We start from the raw sequence: 13,414 nt of genomic DNA on the forward strand, positions 1-13,414 counted from the left end.
TTTATATAACAAACTGAACTTATAGAAACCAATAGACCTGTAAGAAGAGCAATTAAAACTACCTATTTTTAAAAAATTCTTTAAAAAGTCAAAAAAAACCATTTACATTCAAATCAGAATATTATTTTAAAAAAAAAACTAAATTCACACTAACAATGCAATAATAAATCTTTTACAGAAGAATTATTCACACAAAATAAATTATCAGTGGAAAAAAAGAATATTAATCTACCAATAGAAAAATATAAATAATTCCCTCAATAAAATATTAATCCATAAACCGAAGAAAGATTTTGATGAAAACATAAATTAATAAAACTGAACTGTTTTTTAAAAGAAGAAAAAAAAACACTATTTTAGCTATAGTTTATTATAGCTTTCAGGTGACTTTGTCCTGATCTAAAATATTAAATCTAAACTTTATAGCTAACAAAACTGTATTAGTATTAAATGAACTGCTATAACTAACAAAACTGTATCAGTATTAAATAAACTGCTATTAGAACTCTTTTATAATGCTTTATGCTTGAATAAGTCAATGCCTTATGCTTGAATAAGTCAAACTTAACTGTCAATGTCATGTAACAATTTTTCTCGATACCTGTGACATGCAGAAAAATTGACTGTAAAAGATTTGCATTCTTTATGAGAAACAACACTGTCTTGCTAGAATCTACCTATGAGATCAAAATAGTTTACGCAAGAATTTCATTTTTATTATTTGTCTACCCGCACCTGGAAAAGAAAGAGGTTTGCGTTTATTATAGACATACAGATACAGCAACGCAGCAGATGTAGGTTAACATTCGAATCGTTAAGTTCATATGTCTTTTCTTTTCTTTTTTTTTTTTTTTTTCAGTAAATCCAAAATGAAACTTTCATTTAAATCATTTCTTTTAGGAAATTCACAATAATCCAAATAATTGTGCAAATGATCAACTAGAGAAATAAACCTACCATTTTCAAACTAAAGTAAAGCCAATCATAATTATCACATTAAATTTGCGTTTGACCCCAAGGGAGAAGTGCGTTCTCTCGCACTAAAGTTATTTAAATCGAGATGTAACGCAATTATGCAAATATATTTTTCCTTTTTTATATGTAGAGATTATATTTTGGAGCCGTTTTTCATCGCTTTATTGTTACAATAAATTTCATGATGTAGTTCATAATATATCATTATAAAAACCGCTAAGATTTTAACAAATTTAAAAAGAGGGCGGGGTTTTAAGGAGCTACTCATACGAAACATCATTTGGCACTCAAACTATTGACATCATTTCGCACTCAAACCGTCGTACACCTTTAATCTCTAAATAAAGCTTAATCTAAATTATTTAACGACTCTTAATTTAAATGGAAATAGAATTTTGAATTATCTAAGGTTTTTACTTTGATTAAATTCTATGATAAAAGTCGCAAAACTTTGTTTAAATTTAAACAACGTTTTGCGACTTCTATCATGGAGCCACTTCTGAATACAAAAAGACACTAAAGGTTTAATAATTTCTTTTGGTATGCCGCAAAAGATATTGAGTATATACATTTTATATAACGAACAAAATAAATGGTTATCGGGGTTAAATTCCCTTCAGCCTCAAGAAACGAGACTGTTTTCTTAGGGATCAAGCTAAAACAAAAGGGTATAATTACCGTGGATATTAGTGAATGATATTAATAGAAATACAATAGGAAAGAAAACTAGAATAGCAGCTGTCTGTTTATACAAATGATTCGATGTTACGTCCATACTCTCATTTGACGGCCACGAAGCTACTAAAATTTTAATTAAAATATAATAATTTAAATCAAATGATGAGAAACAATAACACCTGATCCTTACTGAGTTATTGCGGGCTTAAGGATTTTTTTACAGTTGGGGTCAAAGGATTGTTCTCTTTTATCGTTTTTAGTAATTTGGATACATGATAATGTGTGATTTCACTACAATAGGGCGAGTCAACAACAATAATGTGCTGAGAAACCTACTATGAGTCATTTGAAAATTTCCCTTTCAACAAGTTATTTAATTAACCAGTGTTTAAAATAGTTTCTCAATGTCTCAATGTCTAATATAAAATAAAGACCTGTCGAGGCAGGTCTTTATATATTATGAGACATTCTTCGTGTGTTTGTGGTTTTTAATTTGTTTTTGAAAATATGCGAAATACTTCATTTTGTTATATTGCTGGTTGTTTTGTTCGTTAAGGTTGAAGAAAAACTTTTTTTGAATTTTCTTATAAAGGTTATTTTTTTATTTTGGAACCATGTTTATGGATCAAGATAACATGGCTTTCTCACACTAAGTTTACCACATGTAATAATGGATCGAGGAAATGGTATCGAGGAAAATAAACTTTATTGCCAATTATGATTCCTGTGAACTGAAGAAAAGAGAGTAAATTTTTGTTTTTTTACATTCCCCAAAGATTTCATTTAAAGTTGAACCATCTAAGTTCTTATCAAATGACAAGCTAAAAGAGAATTACAATGTCCGCAGAGATAGCCGGGTACATTTGTTCAACCATTTGAACAATTGGAAATCTAAGAACTAACAAAGGTAAAATTCAAAGTTTTAGATCTTTAATTAAAAGAAAAAAAACTTTTATTTCAGAAAAAGTGATCAGAGCTTTATAAAATACTTTTTAAAAGTCTCAAACCTAAGAACGAAATTTTATCATAGAAAAATATCGAATGAAATATTAGGCCATTAATTAGCAAAATTATTCAAAAACTTCAAAATTAGGTCTAAAGGGAGTACACAAGTATCCCTTTAGTTTATCAAAATTTTCAAAAACTAAACCCTCAAAATCCCTGATCATGAAACTCAAAATCCCTGATCTTGAAACTCAAAATCCCTGATCATGAAACTCAAAATCCCTGATCATGAAACTCAAAATCCCTGATCTTGAAACTCAAAATCCCTGATCATGAAAATCAAAATCCCTGATCTTGAAACTCAAAATTCCTGATCATGAAACTCAAAATCCCTGATCTTGAACAAATAGAACCCAAAACATATTTAGGGGCGCTGATCTTCCCTTTCCTAAAAAACTGACTTTTAGTAAAGCTGGTTAACTATTATCAACAAGTATTTTAGAAATTATTTTAGGACAGAAAATGATATCTCACTGGGGTCAGATTCATAAACGTCCACTAAGAAAGGGTTCAGATCCGCTTTATTTCGACAGATATTTAACCTGGCGAGTTGAAAAAATTTGAAACCTACTTCTATTTGCACTTCTACTGTACTTTCTGTGTTCATTTGCAATTTTTATCACAAATATTATTCGTTTTCTAAGATATCTTATATGTAAAATGTGTAAACCTGATTTACATAAGTCGAGTTTATAACATTTTAGGAATTCAGAAATACAAAATTATAAAATTTAACAAGAATTCTTTGATGAGACCGTTAAATACCATCATTAAACTTGTTTCTTAAAATTACAATGCATTTTTTTCATTTGAATAAATCTTTTGACGAAGACGTTTTTAGTCAAAACTAAATTAGTTACGTCATGACGTTTTACTCTCTTAAACTATCATATAATTATATTCTAATGTGGTTTTTAATAAATTAGCATATACTATTATGTAATTTTTAGTAAATAAAGTGTTTATAGTTGAACTAATAATTAAAGTGTTCTGAACACGTGTGCATACTCTTTTTGCAATAGTCGAACATAAATACTTTAATGTAAATAGAAACTTTTTGCAACAGAACTGAATACCAGACTGTAAGTTTCAAGATCTATTTTTTGAAATGTTGATCAAGCTTCCGTAAAACACAGTTGAAAAAGTGTCTATACCAAAAATGATGAAAATCCGAATATTTTTATCATTTTGACAATGCAGTAAATATCCTGAAGATTTCTCAAATTCCAAATTTCTAATCAAATTTTGTATATATTTTTTAATATTTAAACAGTTTTTTAATCAAATAAGCAGCTTTTAGTCAGCATTCTTAGCCCAGTTTCTTAAGGCAATAATCGAGATTAGTTCAAAAAAATAGTTCGAACGAACTATTATTTTCTAAACTGTCCAACGGTTGGATAAAGAATTGTTTGCTTGTACGCTTGCATACCAACACACGCGCTTGCACACCAACACACGCGCCTACAAATTTAATGGTATACCATGAGTAAACTAAGTGTTTTGCAAAGAGAAAATATTCTAGCTATTTAAAAATTTACAAATGTATAATTGAATCATCTGCACAGAATGAAAAAAGAGAGGGGAACCAACAAAAAAACAGGTTTAGATATCTCCATTATCTCGATTATCACCCTTTAGATTCCTCCACCATCAAATAATGAAGGCTTTTAAACTCAGACTGTTTTTACTACAACCAATAGAATTGCTTCATCATTAGCCAGTATTTAGTAGCTCTTAGGATTTATATTTAGTATTTATATTTATTTATATTTATACTTAGGATTTATATTTAGTAAAAGAGATTTAAACAGAAACACAACCAAATTTATTTAACACATAAAAACATAAATAAAATATACAATAAAAAATTGCGGGATTTCATAAATCTATCTATGGATCGAATCATTTTTTTGGTTCGAACGCATCGCGGATTTCATACTGATTTAAAAAATGACTGCATTCTTCACGATTGATTACGAAGGAAGGTCAAGCAATAGAACCAGAAAACACCGGACATAACAACAAATGATTATGTGCTGTTTCCACCACAGTTTATGATAGTAAATAAAAAATTGTAATAAGATAGTTATTATCATTGTTACATTATAAGTAATAAGTAATCTATGTATTGACAAATGTTTCATAATTATCATAATTGGGAAAGACGCACATTTACAAACTTATTTCAGTAAGTGAACAAAAAAATTGTAAACAGGGTAAAATGGTTATCGAAAAGAAAAAAAAGGTATTATATACATATATATATATATATATATATATATATATATATATATATATATATATATATATATATATATATATATATATATATATATATATATATATATATATATATATTGTACCCCCTGTCAGGCAAATTACAATACTTAAACTGAATGCGAGATTTAAGATTTCTATTATCATTTACAAGATGAATATTTGTTTTCTTGAAGATATCGCTCAACATATTTATTTAGGTACAGAAAGTGATTTTGTTTTTCACATAGTTTTTGCTCCTCCTTTTCGTTTTGTACTCGTTTTCTATTTTTCTATTTAGGCATTTTGTAATACTGTAGTAGAAAATATTTTTAGCATTCGCTAAAAAATATTTTCTTTATGTACTTTGTATTAACAAACTTACGAATGGGAAATTATTCAAACTCAAGTTGGTTTATCTGCGTTTTGTTAAAAATATAAAAAGGAATGAAGTTTTAACGATTTTTTTTTTGATTGGATTAAGGAAATGAGAAGTTTAAAGTGATAGAGGATCAATCGAGCGATGGAAAAGTGATAGAGTATTGAGTGATGGAAAATGTGATCAAATTTTAGTCGTCGGAACTTTAAAATAATAAAAATTTACCAATAGCAAGTGCCTCAGATAAAAAGGGAGGAGCTTCTTTACTAAAAAAATACCAGCAATAAGAAAGGAAACGTGCTCTCTACAAGGACTCTTAAAAACTAAAACAGTTATTTGATAGAAGAATGAAAAGAATTTACGGATACTTTTGTTTATCATCTATACAAATAAGTTATAATTTGTTTTGTGAAATTTAAAACCAAATTGCAATAACAGGTTTACGAAAAACATTAACACTAAGATTTTTAAATAAAATATACACACATATAAGCATGTTCAAATATAAGTTCAGCTATCATACTAAAAAAATCTATTCTTTTTTTTTTTACTTTTATCTATACTGATGTTTAGTAGTTATCTAAGGAACTTTTAGCTCCTCGTCTTCTCAGCGCAGCGCTTTCCAAAGCACGTGCTAAGTTAAAAGTTTTAAAAGACCTACTACATAAACCTGGTTCTGTATTTACCGACTGCTGTCTCGGTAATGAAGGCACTTGAGTAACTAACGGGGGATTGTTAATTTTATTATTGCACAAATGCGTTTCAATACTGTGTTCTTTTGATATGTTTGATGATCTGGTTCTAGAATGAGGTAGAGATGCGTAACTCCAATTATTTCTTCTGATCTCCTGTGCAAACTGCTTGTTTTTATTGTCCATAATTTTTGAATTAGCTCTTTGATATGTTGGGTTTTGTGATAATATACTACTTTCATTATTGTTCAATTCCATGCTACCCCATGCTTTATGCATGCCATTACTTTTAACTATTCCAAATTCTACTTTTCTGTTCAATGTCGGTGTCTGGGTGTACGTTGGACGAAAAAAATCTTTTTCTTTGGTTAATACTTTAGAAAAAATCTTATGGCTCTGGAAATCATCTGGTTTATTTAAATCTTTTTTATTAATGCTTTCAGTTGGACTGTTATTGATCCCATCCTCTGTTGAGCTCGCTCCGAAAAATCCACTGTCATAAGGATTAGTGGATTCATTTGTCTCTTTATTGATACTGGCAGGTTCTAAAGACTTTTGAATCTCACGATTTTGATTTTTCGTTGAGATTTTTATTGACGTTTTATGGATGGTTAGCGTTCTTGTGCCTGTTTTATTTTCAGCAACGCTACTGTCACCATCATTAGAAGAATTACACGACGGGAGGGTACTTTTAGCATCCATCTCATAACTTCTACTGAGTGATACTTGCTCAGCGGATATCTTAGGGTCTTCAGTTGTTTCACCTAGATGAAAAAATATAAGTCTTTATCAAAGATTTAATTAATCGTTAAAACATCATAAAACTCTTTAAAAAAATTTCTTGTTGAACAATTTTTCTAATAAACATTCCATAAAATCCATTGAAAAATGATACAAAATTTTTAAAAAAAATATTTAAAAAATACCACAGACAAAACGAGTTAAAGATTAACAGATTTAATAATAAATCAGCGTATAAATCTAAAACTCGTTCAATATAATTTAACGCTCGTTACATTTTTATTCAAAACACTATTATATATATACGTATATATATATATATATATATATATATATATATATATATACACACACACACACACACACACACACACACACACACACTACACGCACATACAAATATATCTATATCACACACACGCACGCCAATAAAGACAACTTACGTAGTTAAGTTGTTGTTTGTTAAGAAAATAAAATTTCACCGGACTTTACACTTGATTCATCATATAGTTACCTTATTTCTTAAGCAAAGTTTATTTTTACTCGTCACCATTAATACTAAAAATAAAATGCATGTGTTCACACGCATAAATAAACTCTTTGAGAGAAAAAATGTCACGAAGAATCCCGCCAACGTATACTTTTTTTGAGATTAAACGCATGTCAAAAGCCCAGAAGATTCAAAAGTCGCCTGCTGGTTTAACAAACTGTCCTTATTATGTTAATAATAATAAAATGATTAACTCGCGCTAAGAAGTATGTGGCTCAAAAGTATTAGCGTAATGAAAATAGCTTCCGTCACAAATATTACTTATATACTAGTAAGATGTCTTTTCACCAAATAAACTTCTTAAAAAGAATGTTAAATGTTGTAATGCATAATTGTCTTTTTATCTACATGTAAATGCCGACTATGTGTGTAAATATAGATGTGCATGATATTTGAACTATTTAAATAATTACATAGAAAGTGCTCTTTTAAACTCTTATTCCTACCTATATTCTGATTGTGTTTGATACTCCAGTCTTCTTGCATTGGTTTGTTAACAAGGTCGTCTATGGGCACAACATCTACCAAAGAACTCGTCTGCTTTTTTTGATTATAAGATTTCTTTTTGTTTCGAAAATTTAGATTAAATTCCAAAGGTTTTAATTGGAAACTGTTGGTTGACTTTTTAACATGATTGTTGTCCGAATTATTTTCGCTTTTAAACTGTGCAAATTGCTTTACTTTAAGTTCTAGAGTCTTTTTGTTTGGAGCAATTTTTACTATTTTAGGAGTCTGATCATCTGTTAATGACGAAACGTGGTTTTTAATTTCATTTAAAAAAGGAGCGTTTGTTTTGTTTATTTCTACATCATTGTATTTGTTTGAGTTGCGTAAACTATTTAATATGTTATTGTTTTCGTCAGCCGTAATTCTCGATACATCCTCGTCTTGGACAACGCAGTTTGCGTTTAAATCCCGCGATAACTTATCAACTATTGCTGAAGCTGGAACTTGAAACTGACACTGAGTCAGTGTTGAAGAGAATCCTTCAGTTTTTTCGTTGTGATTTTCGGTGTTAAATATTGAGTTAGTTAGACTTTTTCCGTTTTCTTGATGCATTTCTAGGAATTTTTTCCGACTAAATTTTAATGCTTGCTTTAATTGGTCTAAGTTCATTGAGCTAAATTGCTGAAGAGTCTCTGTGCTGTTTGGTTGTTTGATCGTATGGCATTCGTCAAAATTCGATGGCGTAATGCACAGTGTAGGAAGTTCTTTTTCCGGGGACAATATATTTTGAGATGTATTTGTAGAAAATGCTGTTTCATTAGAAGTTTTGTAAATAGTTTCAAAGAAGTTTGATGTATTTGTAATATTATTATTATTAAATGTCTTTAAATCACTTTTGTTATTTGGAATTTTACTGTAATTAAATTTCTTCTGGCAACTTGCTTCGTCGGCAGCCAACAGAGGTTTTTTCACAATTTTTGTTAGCTTCCATTCGGAAGAAGCCATATGAGGCTGAAACAGTAGATGTTACAATAAAAATTTCACAAAGAAACGATTAAACAAAAAAAATAATTTCATAAAACACCTTAAAAACATACCGAAACATTTGGCAAATCTTTGATCTTCGTACCGCTATTCGTCGGAACTTTATTCGTCGGAACTTTATTCTGAACGTCGGCGTCGTTGCATAGAGCAGTGTCGAGCAACGAACATGTTCTTCGATGAGGAGTTTTGTGTACATCAGTATTTAAAACGGAAATCTTTTCTCTTGAATTTTGTTTCTCGTTTTTATCGAAGTTTTTTGCTAAGACATTTAACTTTTCAAAGCTTGACAAACGTATGCTGTTTATTGTAAAGTCTACTTTGCATTTGTTGTCTATTTTTTCAGATGAAGTAGTTTGTGTTTTAGAAAACGAAGTTATTTTTTTCCCTTGATATAAAAATTTCTTCACTTTAAAGGGTTTGAGTGTTGGAGATTTAGTTTCTGCAGGAGGTTTTATTGAGTTTTCAACGTGAAGGTTATCGTACGACGATGTATTTCTTAAAAATCGATCAAGCCTTCGTACCAGCAAATGATAAACGGCTGATGCATAAGTAGCTCTAAAAATGACAAAATATGCATTCATAAAAAAGGTTTGCAATAAGATAAATAGTATTGAAATCGAGTATACGAAAAAAATGTTCATTAACTATTTTGAAATGCTGACCTGTTTGAAAAAACAGCCGTCGCTGTTTCGTTATAGTCAATGTTTAGAACTTGCTGCATATATGACAGGACGCTTTTACACAGTTGCTTTTTAGTGGTCATCATGTCATCAAGTGACATGTGCGGCGGAATACTCTCCAAAGATTTGAACCACTTATGATGTAGAACCTGCTCTAATGTAATTCGCCATTCTGGGATAGGTTCCAAAAGACGCATTATCAGATCTCTACACTCTAAAAGCAAATGTTTTTTGGCGCTACAATTTGAGAGTCCTCTAAATGTTTGAGCTACTAAAATTGATTTATAAATGATCTATTAAACTTACCTTCTGATAAAAAGTTTGGTATTGGTGTCATATTTCGCTGCATCATTTTTTCATACATTTTCATCACGTTAAAAGGTTCTGTCATGTAAGGCAGGTATCCAGTTAACATAGCGTACATGTTTACACCGCTATAACAAAATAAAGCATGAATAGTTTTTTAAAAACGCGAATAAATAACAAAAAATATAATTTTTTTATAATTTACATGCTCCAAACGTCCACTTGAGGTCCGTAGTTTTTTTGTGCTAAAAGTTCGGGGGCAGCGTACGCAGGACTTCCACAATGCGTTGTCAGAAGCTGTGGGAAAATTCCTGTCTTCTGAAATGCTTCAATGCTATCTTCGGAGATAGTGTTACTCAGACCGAAATCTTAAATCAAAGAGAAATATGATATATATATTTATATATATTAAAAGAAAGCGTATATATAAATAAATTTACATATATTTAAATATTTCTGGAAGATTCTTACCAATTATTTTTAGCTCTTTTTCTTCAGTAAGAAGAAAGTTTTCAATTTTTAAATCCCTAAAGTATCCAAATGAGTAAAAAGTTACAAAAAACAAATTGTGAAATTTCTAAAAATCTATTCAGTCAAAAGTTTATGCAGATTTTGAAAACAAACCTGTGGACGACTCCTGCTGTGTGCATACTTAGTACTGCAGATACAAGTTGGTGGACAAGCTTTTTAGTTGTATTTTCATCGAGTTTTTTGTTCGCACAAATGTAGTTCAATAGCTCACCTCCAGCACAATACTCCATAACTAAGTAGTAATAATTCTCAGTTTCAAGCACTTCCAACAGTTGAATTATATTCGGGTGTCGTACACGTTGCAGTATACGTGCCTCGCGACGTAGGTTCTTGCATATATACCTATCTTCACTCGCTTGTTTTTTATTTATAACTTTAACTGCCACCTAAAAATAAAAAAAACTTTACTTTAGTCAAAAATATCTGTAAATGCAGAAAAAGAGAGAATAAGAGGAGAGTAACTGTTAGCTTTAGTAAAATAGTTTGTCTCGAGGATTAATAAAAGAAGTTTATACTTTTTCACCCGTTACTATATGGATAGCTTCTTTGACTTTAGCAAATGACCCTTCACCCAAAGTTGCTCCAAGTAAGTAGTTCCCAACTTTCTTTCCATTTTGATACGATTCTAGTTCCTCGTATCTTACTGTCGTCACTTCGATTGGTAGGTGTTCCATATATTACTTTTATACTCTATGTTCTAATAAAAATTATACCATTAGTTTTTAACCACTGTAATACTTCGTTATAACACGATCTTTATATATCATATTACGTTACAATTTCATCTTATGTTTAAAATTTGTTATGTTGTCGAAACATCTTGCTAAGTTTTCTGTTGCCATCAAAAATTTGTCTAAAAAAGATTACAAAGTTGGATAATATATCTTTTTTCGTTTTTAATTTTTTTTTTTTTCTGATTTAAAACAAATTTCCTGAGAAAGTATGTATTATAATGTTGGTTTGAAGAAAAATCCTTATATTAGCTCCAAACAATAAACCTAATTCAATTTTAAGTATTTGGTTTAAAATAATATTCTAATAAAGTCGGGCTGCATGACCACAATAAGCGTTTACACAACTGTTGTATAAAAAAAACTGCTTTTCTGTATATTTTTGTAAAAATATCTCACTCAACCAGCTCCTCTTACAATTAGTATTTCTATTAGGTTCTCTTGTCAACGAGTATTACGAAGTAGACCCAAATGTGAAATGACGATTTTAATATTTTCTTAAAAAGTGCGGAGTTTTGAAGGTATGTTAAACTCATTCGAAAACAAATAAAAAAATTTACCAATTGAGATTGTTTACTCTATACTCTGGGAAAACTAACAAAATCCAAACTGCAAAGTCTTCAACTAGCTGCTGGAATAAGCAAAAGCAATAAATATCAATTAAGTTTGTCTACGTGTAACTTTAAAGAAAAAAACGTAAAATAAAAGAAACACAAACATTGAGATAAAAATTCAGAAGAAGTAAAGAAACATTAAGTTAAATAAAAAAAAAATTTTAATATGCACAAAAAAAAAGCAACAACAACAAACAAACAATAAATATCGCTCAGATTATTAATGCTTTAAATTAATGCTGATGGTAAAATATTAATTCGATGCGAGTCAGATAAGGATACTTTTCAAATGTACTTTGTTTCATAAGTTGCTAAAGAATCCACTCATAATAAACCGTGTCACAGATAACGCTTTATACAAAAATCATTTCAAACTCCTTATACAAAAGTTATTTTAGAAGCCATTTTTAAAACATTTTGAAACTCTTTGACAAGCATTTTGTGATAGGTTTTTAAGTCTCCGTCGAACTTCAAAAGCCATATCTAAAATATCTCCGATTATTTCTTTTGTAAAAACTCATTGTAGAAAGATAAAAGACTCATAATATGCGATTTACAATAAAACCGAAACATTAAACAAAAAATTTTTTCTTAGAAGAGATTTATACGCCGCTGTCAACACATCCTTTAGCGTAAACCAGTTCCAAGCATGTAAACCGAACATCGGAAGGCATATAAAAGCGCTACTGATAAAAAAACTTCAAATTGCTCTCTCCTGTTAATGAAATCCCGTTCACGATGAACGAAATGTTTATATAAGAAACCACATTCACAGAGCTACACTGCCAAAAACCATCTCCATTCTATAATAATGTTGTTTTAATAGCGTTTTTTATATTTTCATTGATGTGTTTATTTCTTAAAATAGATATACAGTTTTAAGAGAGAACTCTATATGCACGATTATATTTTTCCTTCGTTAATCTGAAATTTAAGTTGTCATTATTACTCATCGTGACATCGAGGCAATGGTAGTTAATAACTAATTAGGAAATAACAATTTTTTTCGTGAAGATAATTAGTTTGTTTTTACACTTTAAAAAGAAAAGTAAATCTCTTTATCAGTATAAACAATACAGAGTTTTAGAGTAGAAGAGGGGGGAGGCGGAGCGGGAAGGGTTGTGAGCGTAATCGAAAGGGAGGGGGTTGTTAAAAATGAAAAATAGTTAAGTACAAAGGCATGATATCCACAACAATCGAGTAAGATTTTAATAAAGTTTATCCTTTCTTTAGTTAAGGCAAAAAAGACCATCTGTAAAGCAGCTAATTATTTAAACTATTAAGAGTGCCACTAATGCAATTAGGCACAGTGACAAAATGCACGAAACAGTTTATGACGTCATAAACTTGTAAAGAGCTTAATGCAACTTTTACACAACGAATTTACTTTAGTTTTATGCTATAACGCACCACAAGTAAAGTCTATTAATACGTTTGTTGGAAGAAATCGGTGATCTGCTACAAGGAATAACTGAATATCAATTTTAAAAATTTGTAATAAGAGAAAGAGCAGCCATGTTTTATACTTCTTGATGACGTGCGTGCATTTATTTACCCTGCTCAAAACAACTGAGAGATAAAGCTTAATAAATGGTTTAAATTGAACAGTGCACTAGCTAAATAATAGATTTTCAAAAGGATTGACTTTTTTTTTTAATAAGAGTGTCTGCCAATTAAAATATACAAATTTAAAGCAAAAAGGAATGTCAATAAAATGCGACATCGTAAATATCCAAAAATCCGCGGAATGCACTTAATTGGCCGCCTTATCGTATAATATATCAT

At 29.8% G+C, this 13,414-nt stretch overlaps 1 protein-coding gene across 1 annotated transcript; it reads right to left on the minus strand.

Moving 5' to 3' along the window:
* Positions 1–5,650: 5,650 nt before the first annotated feature.
* Positions 5,651–12,550, minus strand: LOC145202482 (uncharacterized). Its single transcript, XM_080075440.2, has 9 exons — positions 10,800–12,550; positions 10,378–10,670; positions 10,225–10,280; positions 9,959–10,121; positions 9,754–9,881; positions 9,430–9,661; positions 8,821–9,322; positions 7,723–8,734; positions 5,651–6,749 (listed from the first exon to the last, which is right to left on the minus strand). The coding sequence occupies exons 1-9, from the start codon at positions 10,956–10,958 to the stop codon at positions 5,863–5,865; spliced, it is 3,432 nt and encodes a 1,143-aa protein (XP_079931566.2). The 5' UTR covers positions 10,959–12,550; the 3' UTR covers positions 5,651–5,862.
* Between the last annotated feature and the right edge of the window lie 864 nt (positions 12,551–13,414).

This window comes from Hydra viridissima, unplaced genomic scaffold (assembly GCF_058129835.1).
Source record: "Hydra viridissima isolate aposymbiotic clone 2 unplaced genomic scaffold, HvirCarnegie_v1 scaffold_3, whole genome shotgun sequence".
NCBI classification, from domain to species: Eukaryota; Metazoa; Cnidaria; class Hydrozoa; order Anthoathecata; family Hydridae; genus Hydra; species Hydra viridissima.

Excerpts from the sequence above, each read along its gene's own strand:
- LOC145202482 (XM_080075440.2), bottom strand. The coding sequence starts at position 10,958 with ATGGAACACCTACCAATCGAAGTGACGACAGTAAGATACGAGGAACTA. Across the intron at positions 10,122-10,224 it reads AAAAGAGCTAAAAATAATTG|ATTTCGGTCTGAGTAACACT; the intron begins GTAAGAATCTTC and ends CTTTGATTTAAG. Across the intron at positions 9,882-9,958 it reads CAAGTGGACGTTTGGAGCAT|CGGTGTAAACATGTACGCTA; the intron begins GTAAATTATAAA and ends ATTTTGTTATAG.